General features: G+C 41.5%; 1 protein-coding gene across 2 annotated transcripts; it reads right to left on the reverse strand.

Annotated features, from left to right (window-relative positions):
• Positions 1-6,864: 6,864 nt before the first annotated feature.
• Positions 6,865-19,941, reverse strand: LOC134064236 (solute carrier family 22 member 7-like). 2 transcript variants are annotated; one of them, XM_062520080.1, is made up of 11 exons: positions 19,578-19,939; positions 17,310-17,691; positions 16,812-16,915; positions 16,306-16,460; positions 10,045-10,213; positions 9,640-9,763; positions 9,441-9,550; positions 9,138-9,352; positions 8,904-9,012; positions 8,552-8,758; positions 6,865-7,066 (listed from the first exon to the last, which is right to left on the reverse strand). In XM_062520080.1, exons 2-11 carry the CDS (start codon positions 17,688-17,690, stop codon positions 6,958-6,960), a joined length of 1,683 nt encoding a protein of 560 aa, XP_062376064.1. In that variant the 5' UTR covers position 17,691; positions 19,578-19,939; the 3' UTR covers positions 6,865-6,957. The 2 variants fall into 2 exon arrangements, with proteins under 2 accessions (XP_062376064.1, XP_062376065.1); XM_062520081.1 differs by lacking the exon at positions 10,045-10,213 and having other exon boundaries at positions 9,640-9,767; positions 19,578-19,941.
• Between the last annotated feature and the right edge of the window lie 1,606 nt (positions 19,942-21,547).

A 21,547-nucleotide genomic window follows, 5' to 3' on the forward strand; every position in this document is an offset into this window, starting at 1 on the left:
GATTATCAGCTCTTAGTCTACTGCAATGTATTCCAATGAGAACTCCTGTGTTCCCTTTCAATTTTTATCACAAGAAGGTTTGTGTTCCCACGCAACTTTTGCTTTTCGTTGCAATAGTTTTGAGTTCCCTCAAAATACTTTTTTGACTTTGCAAAACTATTGTGAGGGGCTACAAAAACATTGTGAGGGAATGCAAATCTATTGTGAGATAACTGAAAGGAGGTCAAAAAACAAATTAGAACAAATTCCCAACACCTCCCTATGGGGGCTCTATATCGTCAGACAAAAATAGTTAAAAAACCTAGCCAAAGAGCATCAGTGTCACATTTCTTGAAATGTGTCGGATTTTACAATTTAGCCTACTCAAAATTACATGTTTTTATATCCTCGTTTGACCTGTGATTTGATCTGGACAGTTAACCTCATTATATCTTTTTTCTGTCTACGATTATTAGGCCTATACATTTTAAGATCTGCAGGGGGAAAAATGCTGAACTTTCTTCTGGCATTCTGGGGTTTTTGTTTGTTTGTTTGTTTGTTTGTTTGTTTGTTTTTCAGTCAGCATATCAAATTCCATTGCATGCAAAACACATGCCCATCTCAGTTTTTTTCCCTTTTTAATTTTAATAATGGTATTAATCGATTTCACGCCCAGCTTGAAATGTAGCGGGTCTGAAATACATCTAAGCCTAGCCTGTCGCGCACAGCCCTGCGCAAACGCCCCAGTCGCTGGCCTACCTGTTGAAGTCTGCCTTCTCAAACATTCAGAGTCAAACGGGCGATTGTTGTGTGGCCATCTTCCTGGCGCACTGCCTAGCTATACATTTCAACATGACTGGTCGCCTAAATTCTAAAAATAGACCCATTTTGTAACAGCAGGCGTTGACTTTTATAACTCTCTTTGCTTTCAAAACGTTTCAAGTAGCCTAGGCATAGCTTAATTTAACATTGCAGGCTTCCTTTGATATAAAAAACGTTAAGGAACCACTCTCTAACCGTATTGTTTTTTAATTCGAAGTGCCTAAATTTAATCTGTCATTTTTTTTTTTCAGGGGAAAAAATGGCCTAGGCATAGCATGACCAGAAATAATCCGTGATCAGGGTATCTTTTCATGCAAGTCCAAGACTTTATCCTTAGTGTGGCACGGATTGTCAACTGGTCTATTTTGGTCCTGACTCTTGTGCCTGGAGGAGAAAAATAACCGGAGAAAGAATGTTACTAGCGGCGAGCTAAGCGACGTTGGGTGAGCTGGTTTAGGGAATTATGGGTAGCTGCAGAGGCTATTTTGGTGCTCTTTAACGTTTCTTTTCTCCAGTCTGGGAGCGAGTCTGCATGTTTGGGGGAGGACTGTTTGGATTAGAAGGTGTGTGAATGCCTGTGCTCGTTCCCAAGGATAAGCAATTCCTCGTCCAATGCAGTTGTAAATGGATACGCATAACTTTCGAGGTGCCTGATCGTTTAAAGCCGCGCTCTGATCTTCATTTAATAACACTCTAGCCCAACAGTACAGATATAGCAACGAATTGGTTTTCTGAAAAGCAATGATAACGTAGCTTTTGGCAATGTTGGCTCGCCCTTGGCTTGGCCTTGACCCTGGACGTAGATTTATTTTTGTTATTAAATTGTTGTCCAGGCTAGATTAAAGTCTAACTGCACCTTAAAATATGTTTTTTGAGCTGTTGATTGGTTGAAATTACATATAAATGTTTCCCGAGAAAATTAACATTTCGTATGATTTTGTATTGGAGATATAGCTCTCCGCGCCCTCTACAGGTTGAAACATGCCATGGCATTTTGGTCCAAAATGCTATTGGAATGCTGACGTAGTCCTGCACTTCATGTCCAACTCTACGTCACCAGGTCGTTACAAATTAGGAATGAAACGCCCCAACACCTGCTGCCCTGATTAGCCTACCTGTGATAAGCCATAGGTGCCTCTCATTTAGAGTTTATGCGTCCTCCCTCGCTCCTCGGGCCTCGATCCTCACTGATGTACATAAAGAATGATGGGGCGGCAACAATGATAGTCTATCCCTTTGTCTATCTTTCTTTATGTAGATCAGTGAGGATCGAGGTTATGGGGTGCAGTTACACTTTAAATGTATGCCTAGACTACTATTTCAGCCTAAATTTTACAAACTTTGTTGGAACACAAGGCGACTCAACCTCCACATCGCATTACTCCCATTGGCAGGAAGCAGGAAGCATTAAAGCAGGGGTCGGCAATTAAGTTTGGCCTCGGGCCAGATATTTTCCGAGCCATTACATAGCGGGCCACAAGTTCACAACCAAAACAATGGCTAATTTAATTAATTAATATCGGAGGAGGTAAAAATGATAGGCGCTCTTGAAATGACAGAGCAGAGACATTCAAGCAGGCTGATGTAGGTTAAATTTGTCGACTGGTCATTGGGGGCGCTATTATATGCCTGTGTCTTTAAAAAATAATAATAAAAAACACCAGAAAAAACATTTCCACGCGTTGCTGTTAGCTGTCAAAAAATGGCACTATGAAAAAATCTGAAGAGAAAAGTTAACAGCGAAAACAGGATCTTTAATGATGAATGGACAGAGAACTATGCCTTCATCCTCCCTAATTGTATTAATGCAAAGCCCACATGCCTGATCTGTAACAACTAACGAGGGTTTCTCTGCATGCAAAGAGTACAAGACGGCACCACGAAAGTAAGCATGCTAATTTAAAGGTTGCGTTCCTAAATAACACGCACGCTATTAATGTTTGAAACTCGTGTTTTACTTTTCACAGTTCTATGTGCGTAAATTGCCTGTTTGATGTCAGGCCTGTTTAAAAGAAGTCGTGTTTTAATTATCACCATAAGCCTATGTCCGTTGTTTGAATGACAACATGTGTTATAGGGACTAGCTTGGAATTTGAGAACCAGCGCTGTCCACTGACTTCATTTGATTTTGCATGTTGTGCGTTCACGCTGCACCTCGCTGCGTGCTTCACTCGTATTCAGATGAAACAAATATCTAAGCATTTAGATTGATTGAAATTCTTCTGTTCTGGAAAGTTACGTTTCAAAATAAAGAGCATGTTTGAGACTGGCAGTCCGATTTTTAAAAAGTTTTTTTTTATTTTTTCATTCTCTGGTTCAAAAGATCTCACGGGCCAGATGTTTTTTGCTTGCGGGCCGCATCTGGCCCGCGGGCCGCCTATTGCCGACCACTGCATTAAAGGGACACTTCACCGATTAGCATTACGCTTTGTATCTTTAGAAAACCAGTCATGTTTTTGAATGGTCGTGCATCATTCCCTTAGTTTGCCTTGATATGGGAGAAATACAGATTTCAATGAAACCCATGAATAGGACTTCCTGCTTTCAATGATGTAAAATGATGATGTTTACATCATTGAAAGCAGTAAGTCAAACATTGAAATCCGTATTTCTCCTATCTCAAGGCAAACTGAGGGAATGATGCACGACCATTCAAAAATGGTTGTGCATCTCCAACTCCAAGTGGGATACATCGGATCTCTCAGTTGTCTGGAAAGTTGTTCCAAATAGTTCAGTGAGGGCTAGCTTTTTTTGTGCCACCATTCCTCATCACAACACAAACCGTTGTTGTTCACATCAAGCTACGAAACGGGATGTAGGCCTACTCAAATTGGCCTCTGAAAGTGTAAAACAGGCTCTTAATTTGACCTCAAAATTACATTTTAAAGTGAGTGTGAAACCCTTTAATCTTACATTTCCAGTCAGGGGTCCCATTGTGATCAAGGGAGTAATTAAGAACAATTTAAGTATATATTAATTTTACTTTAAGGTGTTAATTCAGGGATTTCTTGATTATGGGGAAAATTAAGGGGAAATCGAAAAAGTAAAGTAATTCAGTCATCTTTTTTCCTTAATCTATGCACATTTCTACTTAAAATATAAAACACTCAATTATAGAAGGGTTTTAAGGTCAGAAGTAAGACATTAATAAGGGGTGAAATTAATTTTGTAATGGCTTTTATTTTGTAGTGCAAGCCATTGAAAATCATGGGTTTGTCACTGGATACAGGGAGTCCATGGCAGCTGTTACCTGACTGTGCTTTTTCATTTTGCCGCTCATGTTGACAGGTTTAGCCGGGTTCACAATGCACACGCAAATGTCAGGCTGATCTATGAAACCCATTATTTTCAATGGCTTGCACGTGCAAAAACCTGTCCGCTGCTGCGCCTAGCATTTGCCACTCACCACCACGTTCAGTCATGTCCGGCGAAGACAACGACAAAAACAACAACAACAAAAGTCTTTGGAGCATTACCTCTCAACCAAGAGCAACCTATAGCGGCGAGCGAAGCGCATGCCGCGTGCGATGTGAAGTGCCCTTCAGAGCTTGCACGCTTCAGAGCCTGCTTGACACGGAAGTCACAGGTGCGGCAGCAGCACTACTGCTCTGCACTGTAACCATGTGCCAGCTATGGGAACAACGTCGCCTACACACGAAAGCCCATGTTTTCTCATGAAGACAGTGTACCGTCATTTCCCGACTATTCGCCGCACCTTGTACATTGATGTTGCCAAATTTCTTGAGCCATGAGGTTAAGGGGGTCAGTTAATATGGTGTTAATATGGTTTTGTTTATTTTAACTTGCAATAAAACACTGTCCTGCGGCTTATACAATGCGGCTTATATGCGGGAAATGACTGTATATGACTGTACGAGTTTCAACAAATGCATTTTCACTAAAAAAAAAAATGATTTCAGGAAAAAAATGGCTTGTATTATTCAGTTATGTAAACACCACATCATGTGATAGGCCTTTGTGTATTCCTGTAGAGCCCCTTCTGTGTCCATCCGTCCTAAGGGCCCAGGCACCAAGGAGACTTCAGGATATTTGTAACAACTAAACATAGGCTACATACACTACATGAAAGGAACGCATGTTGGAAAAATGGATTCTTGTGATTTGGGCTGCATGACAAGCTAATGTGATGAGTTGTCCCTCCCCTTCCTTCCTCCTCTATCTGGCTGTTCTCTTGAGCTCACACATCAGCACATGCAGGCACAGCACTTTCATTGGTTTAGTCAATGTTGTTTTTTTCCCCCCCCAGAGATTTTTGGTCAGTGATTTTCCAGGGCATGGACCAGGGCATATAAAGCTGCACATGCTTGGAGATCTACAAGGCTGTTGAAGAATAGACAATTTTCCCTGGTGGATCATGTGCCTGTTTTGTTGTCATAGACTTGTGTCAGTGAAACAGTGCACACAGCTTTGTAGCTTCACTCACAAAACATCTATACACACAGGCACACACACACATGGGCAGACATACACATGCAGACCCACCCCACGCCATCTAAAAGTCTACATCTCTGCCCCAACTCTTTTGTTGATGAACAGTTATAACTATACTTTTATATTTGTTATAGCTCTTTGGGTATCTGTTTAAATAAAAGCATTCCATCTAATGAATACTTAATTCTGTATGGCCTACTGCATATTAATCAAATAAGGTGAAACATGTGCACCATTTCTGCAAAGCACAGTTGCAACACTTGTTTGTGCTCCTCTATGTGCACTATGCTTCCATGTGCCACCTCTTATTCCAGTCTTGCCTCACAGACTACAAAACCATAAACCTAAACCAAAACCCATAAAAGGAGGATTTGTGGATCTGCATCTGTGTTGAATCTTTTGCAGTAAAACAGCAATGTATCAATTTGAACTATAGTCACTGAATAAAGCTGTTATTCTTTGGACTGAAGCATATTGCACCTGCTTGTTGTTCTCAACCTGCAGTTGAGGTGAATGGGGTTAGCCCAGAAGTTCCTGTCAAAACTTTACTCCATCATATCAGAGACTTTCAAAACAAGGACACACACATGGCACTTCAATATATCCTCCAGAAATGAATGGGACCATTCAAACTTGCAGTTATTTTTCACTGGACAGACAACTGGTGTTGGACTGCAGCTTTAATCTCGATACCGGGAGCATGTACCCACATGAAATGTCAAAGGAACAAGCCACTAACACACACTCATGGAAAATCACAAGATACCTCCCCCACCAATGATTCATCCAACCAGTATTAACAGAGATAAAGATGTCCTGCAACAAACGGTCTTCTCACTCTGAAACTTTCCACAGAGATAGGCTTCAGGGACACAGAAGAATGAAGGGCATTATTCTCACAGCACATTTGCTTAGTTAAGCTAAACCTTTAATTAAATGAGAAATCTATATGAAATTATACCACATACCACACACATACTCTGCGCACCAAGTTAAAGGGAATTTCAGAACTTCAAATAATTGTTTTGTTTGATGAGATTGTCAGCCAACAGTGGTTGTACTGTACACCCACACACTAAAAATGTTCATACTGTAAGTTGGGGGGAAAAGACCTACACCATCCATCAAGTTGGCTACGCCCCTTCAAAATGATCATGGTGTGGACCATAGACTGTATATATCTAATCTATACAGTCTATGGTGTGGACAGTGTGGATAAGGATGAGCAAGAATTCAGTGAACCTTAGTTTGTGGATGTGGTGCACTTTGATTGGATGTACAGCAAGATTCTTTCTCCATCTGTCCCTCAGTCTCCCACTCACTCAACAATCACTGTTTCTCATTCAATCCCTGACTCCCTTATTCCGAGTTACTCTATCATGCAGGTTTATTTCATCTGTTTCCAATCTGTACGATAACTGTTTACAGTTGATTTCATCAAACATATGTTGTGATAATAATGCACTTTTCATTAATGTAATTGCTCCCGTGCCATACCTAAATATTCAAGCTCTAACCCACTGTTTTACGCACATAACACTATTGGTTGTATTGTATTGTAGCCTAAAAACTGCAGCTGTAGTTCTTACGTAATATAAACAATCCAAATGATTTTTAATCAGTGATAACATATTTTATTCATCTTATCACACGGCAATAAAAAAAACTCCATAGTAAAAAGTCCATAGTGGGACTGTTACACTATCACGACTCCATCATGGTTGATTTCTCCATGTTCTCCTCTGGCTTTAGTGGTTCTGGTTCGGGCTTCAGTTTCACCTGGTCTTGAGAGGACAAGCAGATGGACCGTTTTCTGCGGGGAAAAATACAGGGATGTTTAGATGAAGCTATTGGGATACAATACATGTGTCTACAATACACTATATTGCCAAAAGTATTGGGTCACCTGCCTTGACCCCCATATGAACTTCAAGGTTTAGGAGTGTGTTTATTAGTGTTCTATTAGATTAAGGTCAGGACACACCCAATTTGATGCATTCTCACACAACACGCCATACTTGACATTTCTCACGCTTATTTTTCCCCTTTCAGTATATATTATTATTTTCAGGATAATAAACTTTGGTCCTTGTCTTGCCTTGCCGTAGTTTGAGAAACTCTGATTGACTGACCGCAATAACCAATCCATCAGTGCTTTGTGCCTAAATCTAACCAACCACGGAAGGCAAAACGCAATATAAACCAATCAGAAGCAATGTAAGGCAGCGCTGAGTCCCACATTTAAAACGTTCTCCTACTTGCTAGATTTTGTTCACTGTTGATCCACTGTTTCTCCTTGAGTTTCCAAGTTAACATGTAGCCTACTGTTGTAAGGCTGCTATAAGTCGATCATTGTCCTACAGTATATTTGTTGCAGAGCTGTGTAACATTTATTTGCCTCTTCTCTTGGTTAGTTACTGTAACACTTGAAAAAGCGACTCTAATCAGAGCTGCCAAGTGTCACACTCTGAGAGTGACGGTCAAAAACTTTTTCGACTCATTTCACGCTTGCCATTTTATTAAACTGGTCAGCCCTGGTCATGTTGTAACAGGAAGTGGCCTCCCCAAACTGTTCCCACAAAGTTGGGAGCATGGAATTGTCCAAAATCTCTTGGTTAATGCTGAAGAATTCAGAGTTCCTTTCACCAGAACTAAGAGGCCAAGCCCAGCTCAGGGATGGCCCCTTCCTGTTCCAACATGACTGTGCACCAGTGCACAAAGTAAGCTCCATAAAGACATGGATGACAGAGTTTGGTGAGGATGAACTTGACTGGCTTCAACCCAATAGAACCTCAACCCTGACCTCAACCCAATAGAACAGCTTTGGGATGAATTAATGCGGAGTCTGAGAGCCAGTCGCCCCATCCAACATCAGTATGTGACCTCACAAATGCGCTTCTGGAAGAATGGTCAAAAATTCCCACAAACACTCCTAAACCTTGTGGAAAGTCAAGAGTTGAAGCTTTTATAGCTCCAAACAATGGACCGATGTCATATTAAACCCTATGGATTAAGAATGGGATGTAACCAAAGTTCATATACTTTGTTTGGTATTTGGCCTATACAGTAATTTCCCGCATATAAGCTGCATTGTGTATAAGCCGAAGGACAGTGTTTTATGCAAGTCAAAAGAAACAAAACCATATTAACACCATATTAACTGGCCCCCTGTATTAACCGCATGGCTGAAGAAATTTAGCAAAATCAATGTATAAGCCGCGGCTAATAGTCGGGACATTACGGATACAGTAATAGATCATGCACTTGTGAATGAATTCGGACTCTGAGCATACTGTACCTGGTCTGCTCAATGTCCTCGATGGTCTCGGGCAGCCGTGCGTTGAGGGTTTCCGGGAGAAGCCATGCCACTAGTCCAGAGAAAATGGCCACTGAGCAGAACACCACCTCAGGGAAAGGTTTCCACACGTCCTCCAACAGCATGATGAGGGGCGAAACGGAGGCACCCAAACGAGCCATGAAACTGGTGTAGCCAACACCATTTTGTCTGTTTGTAGACACAATAAAAAATATGTCAGATTAATCCAAGATCAGTGTGTCAGTATCCAAGATTATTCTCTCAATTTCAAATTGATTTCATCAGCCACAATATGTGAGGTAGTTCTCACTTAACTAAAAGGGAAATGGCTAACCTGACCACTGTTGGATACAACTCAGTAGTATATAGGAAGACTGTGGTGAACGCAGCTTCAGAAAGACCTTTTCCCAACACTGCAACAATGGTACGAAACATCCAAAAACCTAAAACCCATGCACACACACACCAACCAGAATCCTGTTTCTTTATCATTGGTAGAAAAAAAAAACAACAACAGCATTATTTTCTTTGTATCTTTCTGTGTGAGTGTGTTTGTGTGATTGATTACTTTTGGGCGTGAGGATGTTTATCAGAATGCATATCCCTGTAGCAAGCAGGGTCCCCATTTGGCTATATCGGCGGCCAATGACATTAAGACTGAAATAGGTGAGAAACTTGGCTGGGAGCTCGATGGCTGCATAAATGAAATGAGTCAGATAAAGATCCAGTCCAAAGCCAGTGATGTTCAAACTGATGCCATAGTATGTGGATGCCACTCCGTACCTAGATGAGACACACGCGATGTTAAACAGGTTTATTCAACTCATACAACACTCATGCACGCACTCACTCACACAGCCACACCGTTTACCACACAATGCCTGTGAATACAGTCAGTCTTCTCATGCGAGGGGTCTTGATGAGATCCAGGTATGTGAAGCTGCGCTTCTGCTGATCCACCGATATGATGCTCGATAAAGTCTAACCAGGAAATGTGACAGTTTAGGAAGCTCATGACAAGAAAAGTTTGCAAAACGGAAAGAGAATTTTTGTAAGTAAAAGGATCTCACTTCTGGCTTAATTCTGGTGGAGAATTCTTCCCTGCGATTAATGGTGGCACATCTTTGGAGGAAGTAGTGAGCCTTTTCAGGTTTCCCAGCGGCTATCAGCCAACGAGCCGATTCTGGAATCCACCTGTCTCCCAAGCCATGAATGAACACATCACAATAGTTTAAACATATGTTAAATTATTATTGGTTAACCTGCTAAACTTTCTGAATCTCAAAACAAAATACTTAATGTCTTTTTTCCTTTATTTAAACTACTTCATAGTTTAAATTGTAAAGAAAGAAACAAACTAGATTACTGCTGGATTGGTGATTTGTTAAGGGTTTGCAATGGACAACAATGGTACATCAAAAACTGAAATAGGATTTATGTTAAAAAAAATCATGTCACACATTTAGTGTTCTCACCACCAAGTCAGAATTGCGAGCACTAAAGGAGAGGTGACGGTAATGATCAGCATTCTCCAGTCAGTAACCAAGTATGCAATTCCTGCAAGCAACATGTTGCCGATCGTCCAGGATACGCTCCCAAAGACTCCAATAAATGTCCGATGTTCTATATCTGCCCACTCCACACCTTCAGGCCGAAACAACGCACATAAAACAAGATTAGATAGAATAGTGAGAGATGCAAAACAAAAAAATATGGAAAATAGTGTCTAATAGTATTTACATAGCCCTCTTCTTTCCCTTTTTGTATTATTCTGTCTACTGACGTTGGCAAGGGATGAACAAATTACATCCAAAACTATAATGATGTAAACAAAAATACCAAGTAAACACACAGGAACAGGCATGCTCAACTCCAAAAAACAAAAATAAAAATAAAAAGTTGAAAACCACAGAACCACAGAACACCCGGGCCTTTCCTGGACCACAGAAAAATACCTGAACTCTGACTATATTTGTCAAAGGAGAAATTATAATCTGCTTGTGTCTGATATAATTTACCATACCACTTCCACACTGACTTATGACCTTGCGACCTATGGAACTAGTCATGTCACTTGTCAAATTATGTCACTGCTATATGACCCTCATAGTTTTCTGTTTCAGCTGAATGTGGATGGACAACATCTGGATGGACTTTGCGCATGTGCGCACACACACACACACACACACACACACACACACACACACACACACACACACACACACACACACACACACACACACACACACACACACACACACACACACACACACACACACACACACACACACACACACACACACACACACACACACACACACACACACACACACTCACTCACTCACTCACTCACTCACTCACTCACTCACTCACTCACTCACAAATGTTCTGATTCTCTGATATTCGGACTGTGTGGCAAATGGCAAATGCATCTGTAATGGACTTTGTGGACAGTTATTGTTATTTTTCTTAATTGTTAACCTGTTGTTTTAGATAGGGGCACTTCCAGTTCCTGAAATGCCAGGCCTGGACAAGTGTGGTGTGCTTGTTGAAATGAAGGCATAAAGTGGAGTGGGCCTAAGCAATGACCAGAACTATCTGTTCTAGTGTAATAGGAATATCCTGCAACGATTACAAGAATGACACTTTTGAGAATTGATTGAAAAATAAAATAATAAAGTGAATGTTTGCATTCAGTCAAATATGTAGGCTGGCTACCTTGGTGTCACAATATTTGGAAAAACACATTGGCAACTCCCACTGTTGGTGACTACTAGGCCTACAGTCAGTCTTCATTTTCTAAGACAATATAACCCTGCATCTCATCTACATTCTGAGAAGACTAGTTTGGCTAATCAATATGCCGGGAACAAGCTACTGTAGCCTCGCGTCACAGTCTCAAACTGATGTCTTGTTTGAGCATAACACAGGATGAGACGGCAGCCACGATAGTGCCAATTCAGCGGCATTTCGAGTGTCATCTCTGCAGTTGTCACTTAGAAGTGAATTAATATGAGGGTGAATACAAGCTAGGCTGCTTACCAGCATTGCTTCAGCATTGGAGTAGGTGTCTTCAACCCTTCGTGTTGGTAAACGCACTGGAGGGTAGGTCTTTATTGGATTTGGATTAGGCATCACCTCCTAATATTAGGCCGCACTACGTTTTTATGTAATTTATAGCTACTACAACACGCATTTCATCAGGTAATCCCACTTGGTAATCAACAGTTTAATGTTGGCCTACTCTTTGCAACGTCCCCAGACAGAATGTCTAGGACTGAAACACTGTAACACACATGACGTTTAACTTTCTTTGATCAAATCCCATGGTGACAGACTGGCGAGTGGTTTGCGTAATGAGTGTTTATCTCCGGGACGACTGGGGGCTGTCCTAAAGGGCACGAGCCATATGCAAAATGAAACTGTATAACTCGTCAGCACGCTGCTGTAATCAAAACATAGTCTAACTCCGCTACTTTTTAACCGATTTTACTGCCGTCTGCCCCAGAAGCCTATACTCGTAATTTTGTGAGACGTTGATAAACCCATATGTTAAAGATGAGCTCATTTAAAGATAAATTATTAAAGGGGAAAAATGAAAATGGAAAAACGTTTTTAAATAGGCCTATACTCTCAGCACTGCTCAAAATAAAAAAAAGGGGTAAACATGCGTGTACGATCGAGTGTGTAGGCTACAGTTGGAAATGAATCTGATATGTTTAGCTGAATAGTATTAGCCTACTTTTAATTGCTTCCAAATCTGGTTAAATCTGGTGACTGCATCGGACTTGAGATACTGTGTTACAGTAGTCACAGGAGTCAGAACCTGCAGGTCACATTGGCACACCGTACAGGCTGCACCTGCACTAAATACACCCTCACTTATTTGAAAGACAACCAATTCATGGATGCATATTATGCAAAATATGCAAGTCTTGACTGTGCACGGCTTGATTAATGCATCCAAAAATTGTTGCAAAGCTTTCAGGACCAGACAGGGTGAGACGGTCAGACTGCACGATTTGTTACATTGTATGATGGCAGCATGCTACCGGCGGGGTCCAAGGGCTATTTAAACCTTGCGCTCCCCCATACCCAAAATCTGACAAGATGCTGCGACAACCGTTTATGCGCGAGGAGTTCCAACTGAACGGACGTTTTAATATGTGGCGAGATTATCTTCAACTCGGGGCAGTTGTGGAAAACCTCGGACAGACTGAGAGTGGGACACAGAGGATACAAGCTTCTCCTTTCCAACAGCGCCTACCGGTGGATATTGAACAGCCTGCGCCCCCTGCCAATGAACCAAAACGCACAAGTAGTTCTGAGAGCAGCGTATGCAGCAGCAGCAATCGGAACTCGCGGGACGGGTGTGGATTTTGTCGACAGAACGGAGAAACTGCTGACATCTACCTCAGCCACAAACTGAAAGCGAGAGATGGCAAGGTACTCTGTCCTATTTTGAGGAGCTACGTGTGTCCTACCTGTGAGGCAACGGGGGATAAAGCACACACCCGTCGCTATTGTCCCTACGCAACTGAATGAAGGTCAACTGGACTGTTGTCAGAGGACAGTATTGTATGTATGTTCTAGTCTAAATAGTTATGTTATTGTGTTCAATGTTATGTTCGTTTGCACGATTGCTTGTACATAAATAAAAAAGCTTTCTTTAAGTTTTGTGTTTGGTTCATGAGATGTTCAGTTCTGTATGGTAGCCACGGTAGCCCAGGCAACTAGCTATAATCAAAGATCCTTTTCAACCGCCTCTGCCATAATTCAATAGCTATAATTCAATTCATTAACACATGTGATCGGCTGGGAATTTAACAACATCTGTAGGCTAAATTGTGAGAATAAAGAGCCTTAAATTACATTTCTGACTAAACTCATCCATAGGTCGGAACTGTGAGCCTATTCATGTGCAAAACGAAATGTTTCCAGCAATGGCACCTTTTCCATTAAAATCCATCTGACCAAATTAATTCCTTTTAAAGATGATTTTTGCAAATGCTGATTGCTTGGCAGACTGATAATGCACTAGTAGGGAATTAATATTTTCAATTATTGTTCAAAACCTAGCCAGTCCTATCAACTTCTAGACACCACATGGTCTGCCTGTCCAATGGGGCAGTTTCGTTTTGAGAAAACGGAACAAATCACTCAAAGTCAGCTCGAAATGTTGCATTGGCCAATCCATAACCTTCCTGAGTGTGCACCTGTAACGTCTGACAACAAATTGTTTGCTTGGAGTGGCCTAGTGTAGCCTAAATCAGAATATGCCAACAACTCGTGTTCATCAGTTAGGAAATATGACAAATAAGGCCACATCTGACAATTTCACTGCATTTTCTACTTTAGTAGCCTAATCATGAACCTCCTGTATATCCTCGTATGCTATGATAAATAGCCCTAAGCTGTTGTAGTAGTTATAGCCTATCATAATTGGTGAGACATAAGACCATAAGATGCATGGAACCTATTTGCTTGCTTTTTCTTGATGTTTGTGTAACAGTGTACTAGGCCTACTTCGTTTCAGAAGTGCGAGCAAAGCTGTAGCCTACTTTACTGTCATTGGTGTCATTGGTGGTGCACTGTCACCGACTATCTTACGCTACTCGCCTACTGTCAAATGTCACTTGCCTACTGAGTAGCACGAGACAGTGTCGTGGGACAGTAGGCGAGTGGCACAGGACACTAGTACAGGGGTCTCCAACCTTTTTGGGGGTGAGGGCTACCGGAAGAACTCGAAATCATATGGAGGGCTACCCATTTGAAGCGAACAGCCCCTCACAACCTTTTATGCGAGGGTAACCCTCCTAAATAGTGGGTGATTTACTATGTAAAATTATCAATATTATGTGCTGTAGGCCCATACGCCTATATATATTTTAAACAACTGTATTTTCATCTGATTCTTCAATATTTTAATATCAATATGCAACACGACCAACATCTTGTTCAGTTTGTTAATTTCAAAGTTTGCATGGGGAACCTAATATTTATTTTTTAACAACAACAACAAAATAATTTAGGTTAGCTACATTTTTAAGGCATTACTCACCATTAAGAATTTTGAGGCTGTTTAAGTTCTGATTTCAGTGGACAACTGTTTTTTTTTTTTTTTTTTTTACATTTCAATAGCAATCACCAACACCACCTTCCCTAACTTATGAAGACGCCTTTTATAGTTATTGCACGTCTCCATGATCTGACAACATGTTGCGCCCGGTAGGTTAATTGGATCATGCCACACGATTTCCAGCACTACACGGAGGAGAAAAGGCCCGTGCGCTACAGTAAAGCAAACGTTTTTCAGTCGTTGAACAATCATGCACGAACCGTATGGGACAAACACGGAATGGGCACAGAACTTTCGCGAAGACATGCTTCCATTTGCTACACCAGACGAGCGAGCTTGTTTTTTCTGCATGTGTGCGAGCAGCATGTAGCCTATATGCGCTCCACTTCCGTTGTCGATTGAATGGGAAAGGTATTCTGAGTCAAAGGCTAAAAGTTAACCAGCTAGGCCTACAATTTAAGGTATCAACACCAATATCAAGTTAATGTTAATGTAGTTAAGGCTACAGATTGTTGTCTACATACATTCTTAAAATGGTTCTTGTCTTTAAATAATTAAACACGTCACAACGGAGGATGTTTTTAGAGCGTGATCTGCAGACGACTTGTGGGCTATTTTTAGAAGGTGCGCTGCGGGCACCTCATATGCGTCTCGCGGGCTACCTGGTGCCCGCGGGCACCACGTTGGAGACCCCTGCACTAGTATATGGTACAATTGGAAAGTGGCACAAGACGGTGCCACGGGACTGGCAAGAGTAACAGAACAGTTTTTGCTCCTGTTGCCTCGTATTGGTGGTGGTGCAGCAGGCCAGGCACACCTTGTGCCACCGATGCCAGTGGTGCTATTGAGGTAGCTGTTGGTTGCCACTGTTGCTACAGCATTTTATAATCAGATGAGGAAGTAGCATGCTTCATAAGTATAAGCAATAGTGCTCAAAAGGTTTATGTCTGCTTTTGCTGTCAAGCATCTTGTCTTGTCTGTAAACACATAAGATTTGACCTACAGTGGGGAGAACATGTATTTGATACCATGCTAAAGTTGCCTAAAAAGAGGAATATAAAATCATCATCATTTGACAATTGATCTTAATGCCTTTATTCCAGTAGGCCTATTAGCCTGTTTGATGCTCATTGAGCTCAATGCAAATCAAACAGGCTAATAGGCCTACTGGAAAAAGCACCATGCCAATCTCTAGCTATGGTGAAGGGTGTGTGATGATGTGGGGCTATTTTAATTCCAACGGTCAAGGGAACCTTATCAGGATGCATAATATCCTGGATCCATGAAATAGAAATAGAAATTAAAAATAAAAATCTGCCTGCCCCTATGTTAACCACCCTATGTGTTAGATTCCCATAGAGTTACATAGGGGGTCAAATACTTCCCCCTAGCATTTAAGGAAGAACATTTATTTATTTACGATACATTCTTCAATCACAAAGAAAATTGTTGTCCTTAGCGGTTTGATTTTTACTCATTTTTTAATTAAGGCATTAATATCAATTGTTAAATGATGATTTTATATTCCTCTTTTTAGGCAACTTTAGCATGGTATCAAATACATGTTCTTCCCACTGTATATGTAGGCCCAATGTAGGCTATAGATTGTAGGCCTACATTTCATTGCGGGTTTGGAACACAAATAGGAAATACTCACTGAGGACGATGGTGATAATGCTAATTCCTGTAATTCCAAAGCCAGTGAGGAAGCGAAACACAGCAAACATGATGTAGCTGTTTGATAGGGCACTGATCAAGCTGAACACGATAGCGGAGATGTAGGACACCAGCAGCATACTCCTCCGACCATACCTGGACGTACAGAGATGACGAACATGTCAAAAAAGCTTTACTCAAAGAGCAAACAACATCACACACACACACATATATATATATATATATATATATATATATATATATATATATATATATATATATATATATACGATTATGGTGTTTTTACCACAAAACATTTTGGGGCGATTTTATTTTTTAAGGTTTTGCCATGCTCCTTCTGGCAGGGGGACTACCAATGGAAACTAGCCTTTTGGCTATAATTGGGTGCATTTACATTTTCTTTGTAAAATGTCAATTACTGTACACTGTCCCTCTATAACAAATAAAGTTAATAATAATAATAATAATAATTAAACAATTCCTTACTTGTCACAAAGGACACCGAAAAACACTGCCCCGAGCATGACTCCAATGAAGAAGATAGTGGCAGTGCCTTTGGTCAGTCTTCTCTTATCACAGACCAGATCAAACTGAGTGGGACAAAATAAAAAATAGTCACAGAGCAGTGGGAGGAGATGGGAAAAGGAAGTGATTTCCAAAGTGTTAAGGGAGTTCTTGATTCTTGATTAAGTAACTTGAGGGGCAATAAAGAGGAATTGAAGGTTTTTGGAGTTTGGAGGACCTTGATGGTTCTGCTTCATTATCAGGTATTTTCTTAGCATTGACTAGTATCAACTGAGATATTGCTAGACATTCCTGGGAAACATCTCTATCTTGAGGAGGGATGTTGGGGCCATTTAGCAGCATGGACACTAGCACCTTCAAACCTGTCAGGACAGTTAATTCTGTGGAATGTCTCCAAGGTATGTACTTAGCAGTTGGACATTGTGAGTGAAAGAGACAGAGATGGGCTACTGATGATACCTGTGTAGCCAGGGTGCTTTTGAAAGTGCTGTTGTCAAACACCCATCCATTCTGGCATGGCCCTGCAGGGAGGGTTGTGGTGTTGGAGGAGTTGAGTAGCAAGTGGAACTGGGGCTCTGGGAACATCAGACACGAGGAGGGTGTCCCATCTGCCCGTGTCGGGAGACTGACCGCCAGCCTCTGCTCCGCAGTCAGATTCTCAAAGACGCCCTCCGTATCCAGACCACTGAAGTCACAGTGATGTGATGGGGTGGCTGCTATGAAGTTGTTTAACAGGAAGTGACAGGGCAGCGTAATGCGGGGGACCACCAACAGTACAATGAGGGCGATCTGGAACCGGCCAAATCCATCCGTCTCTGCCAGGATGTTCTCAAACTTCATCCTGTCCCACAAATCAAACTTTTATCAGTGTCAGTGATATATGTCAGATGACTAAATGTATTTTGCTCTTTGAAAGCATTTAATTTAATCCGCTTTGTCTCCTGGCAACCCCAGTGTGTTACTTAAACAAACCCACAGTCACCATCAATTCATTTAATGGCCGTGGGGCTGGAAATGCACCCTCGGACAGAGAGACGAGTTGAAATTCAATGAGGCTCTTCACTACAGGTTGCCAGGCAGAAATCCTACATCTAACAGTTCAGAGTTTGTATCCAAAGAATTAAAATACAAAAACACTAACCCAGAGCATAAAGTTATATAGGGGTCATAAACACCCGATATTACATGTTCTATATTCTGCAAACATCCAAATAGTTGTCTGATGAGTCAGTGATTTTAATCAAATCAAAATCACCAAAGCAACCACTTGCTTTAAAACATCAATCAAAGGATTGAATTGACTATTTTCTACATTACCTGAGTGACTACACTTTTGGTCAGATTGGGGGCTGAGTTTTGCTGGTGAGCAGGAAAAGTAGTATAAGAACACACTGATCAACGTTAAGATTCAAATACAGGACATTTATGGGACAATCAAAGACCCACCAAAGGCACTGATCTCATCTCTCTCAAGAAAAAGTCCCTTCATGGCAGTAAAATGGCTTGGATAATTCTACATATTTGTCTAATTTTGGACTTTATTCATCCTGTCTCTGACAACACAGCCTCCCTGCACATCCCAACTCGTCATATATGGACAAATTGATGGGATTGGGTCCGGTTTGTGACATAGGAAATGCAGGGTTCTCAGCCAGCCTTTTTGTGAATGTCTAACTGCACTTCCAATGTGCAAATACTCAGCCATGGCCTTGGCCTTGGCCTATGCCATGTATAATAACAAATAAACATTTGGACATGTTAAGATTGACCCAGACAATAAGAGCATCGACAGGTCTTGTGTGATCATTCCTTAATTCTGATTCCTCTTTTTGGTATTCCAATACATATATTGCATCATGGATATGCTCAACATGGTGCACAGACTCTGTCACAAGGTGTGCATATGTATTTTCCATTGAACTGTGTTGTTTTGACATTGTGAATTTAAAAAAATACTTTCACAATACTTTCCCCATTGTTATCTAAATAAATTCACTGCCAAATACAGCGGCCTTTTCGAAACTTATATTTTCCTGGGCCATATGCCTCAGTAAAGGGGTCTAGCATCAGCAACGGCCATGATAGCTGTGCAGGTGGTGGCAATGGGTGAACATGGCTGGTCAAAGCAACAGTGGGCAACACAGAACAAGTGCAAATCTAATCTAATCTAATCAAAAGGAAGCAGAACAACACAGCATAGTACACAAGGGAGTAAAAACAAAAACTCAGATCTAAAGATCCTGAGTAGGAATGTGGTTCCTACATAAGAGTTTTCTACATGTACTGTAAGTGTGAGCCACGTCAAAGATATATAGCAGGGTGTTTACCTGGGTAATCTAGGCTCCATATTTTCTCTCATTAATGTTGAGAGGATTATGCATATTTGTGTCTGCAAAGCTACGATTTCTCAAGAAGTTGTTTTCTTTTTCAGACTGATGACTCATTTAAGCATACAAGCATGCATGAATAGGCAGGAATTGTATGGCCACAGTTACATATTTTGCTGCCATATATTTTGTCCATTGAGATATACATTGTAATACCATATCACATAATCACACAAGTTCTTTGAAAGTGAGACAAATGTTTTTTGGGGGGTTTTTTTGCATGAAGACATCTGTTGGTAACCTACAGCAATACATTACAACATGAAAAACACGTGGGGCAGTAGGCAAAAAGCAAGTGATTAATTGAAATGTAGAGAATATGCGAATATAAAAGAGTCACCTGTTGGTAGTATGCTGAAGCTTCCTGCAGAGGTCTTCAGCTCTAAACTCACCGCCGGCAGCCCTGGTCTCTCCGTCCTCGAACGTGTTTATGGAAGAAGAGGATCTTGTTAAGCTTGTGCACTGATGCAGGTGCAAATTTGTGGTCCAAGGGTCCAGTGGCTTGTCAGAAGTAATCTCCCTGACCACCTACACCAAACAACAGCCCAGTGCTGTCCAGAGTCCCTCTTCTTCCCTCGTCCCTGCTGGAGGGGCAGAACGCGGCGCACAGCAGAGACTTGCGCTGCGGGATGACCAGCTGCTAGAGGTTTCCTGTAGGGAGAGTGGCCCTCTTCTAATGAGGGAGGGTGGGGGGCCAAAACATGGCACTCTGGGTGGATGTCTCAGACCACCACCCCCCCCCCTCCTCCCTGCCCCTCTTTTCCTCCCCCTCCACCTTGAGAACCTCTGGGTTCTCACCCTTTGCCCACTTCAAACTGGACTACTGTGCCAGGGTATGTGTTTGTGCACGTCAAGTTGGCTGGTTAAAATAAAAAGAAGTCTCTGCGTGTATAACTGTATGCGTGTGTGTGTGTGTGTGTGTCAGAGAGAGAGAGAGAGAGAGAGAGAGAGAGAGAGAGAGAGAGAGAGAGAGAGAGAGAGAGAGAGAGAGAGAGAGAGAGAGAGAAAGAAAGAGAGAGAGAGAAAGAGTTATAGAGAGAGAGCTTGCACGTGCTTTCATTAACACTGGAGCCTATTGTGTTTGGTGATTGTGTTCTATGAATCAGGATCAAAGCAGCTTTGTCGTGGTGGAAGGACCCTGGAAATGAATGGACATTAAATCACTGAGAGTCCAGTCCAGCAATACTTCAGTATTCTGCTGGCATGAGGGACAAACAAGTAAAACTGTACTGTACAGACGAAACCTGAAATTCCTGAAATGACTTGAAATGTTACTCTGTAAACAGTAAACAGTTGACCTGTGTAGTTGTACGGCCCTGTTTGAGCCCCCTAATCCTACTGTGTTCCCGCTAACACCAAAAGTCCCTCTACCATCATATGTGGCATTCTTTATGTGGTTCAACTTCCCAGCGAGAGCGTGTTGAGTGCAAATCAAAGGATTCGTTCGGTGATGTGTTGTTTTGATACATCTGCTCATATTACCCAACACAGATTGCTGTGGCGCGTCACCCGGGCCAAAGAGTCCTCAGCAGCTGGGGCTCTCCAGCAGAGCTGCCCCTGTGACACCCCTCCTGAAACAGCGCCAGTCCCGTCACAAAGTCCATCTCCAAATATTCAACATCGAAAACATGATGTTCAATGACGACAATGGTGCCCCTCTTACACAGACTTTTCTGCCGTACCCAGCCTTTCTGTCGAAGACAATAATCGTTAGGCTACTCATTTTCCTCAGCACTGACAAATGAATCATTTACCGAACGCACCTAATTTTATTCAGAGAGCATCTTGTCTCGAGCTATGGGACTTTTGTGAAAAAGTAACAGGGTTATAACTTTGCTTCACCTTTGCACACAAGGAGCTGATTTTCATATACTGTATATCTTATGCAGGAACGCTCTAAGCAGTTCAAAAGAAGAGGAATCAGTGAATCATCTGAAGAACTGGTTTTAGTCAGGATATTGGTAATGTTTTTCATGGCTGTAGAAAAACCCACTCATGATAGAGGTATACTGTAGCTTGTTAATGAGAGCTGTATAGTTTTTAAAGCTCTTTTAACTAATCATATACAGCTTTATGTACTGTATGTTTAATAGTCCACAGAATGACTCTCTGTCATTTTCGTAGGATGGTTTGAAACCAACAACTTGATCACAATGTAAATGACAGTATTGAAACCCTTGAGTCCACCACACTAAAGGCTTAATGATAGACCCAAACAAAAGTTGCATGCATAAAGTGGGTTTTTAGAATATTGGAGATTTTCTTAACAGACACACACTATGGGCCTCTCTCAACATCCCTCCTCGATCC

This window comes from Sardina pilchardus, chromosome 18, assembly GCF_963854185.1.
Source record: "Sardina pilchardus chromosome 18, fSarPil1.1, whole genome shotgun sequence".
Classification (NCBI taxonomy): domain Eukaryota; kingdom Metazoa; phylum Chordata; class Actinopteri; order Clupeiformes; family Clupeidae; genus Sardina; species Sardina pilchardus.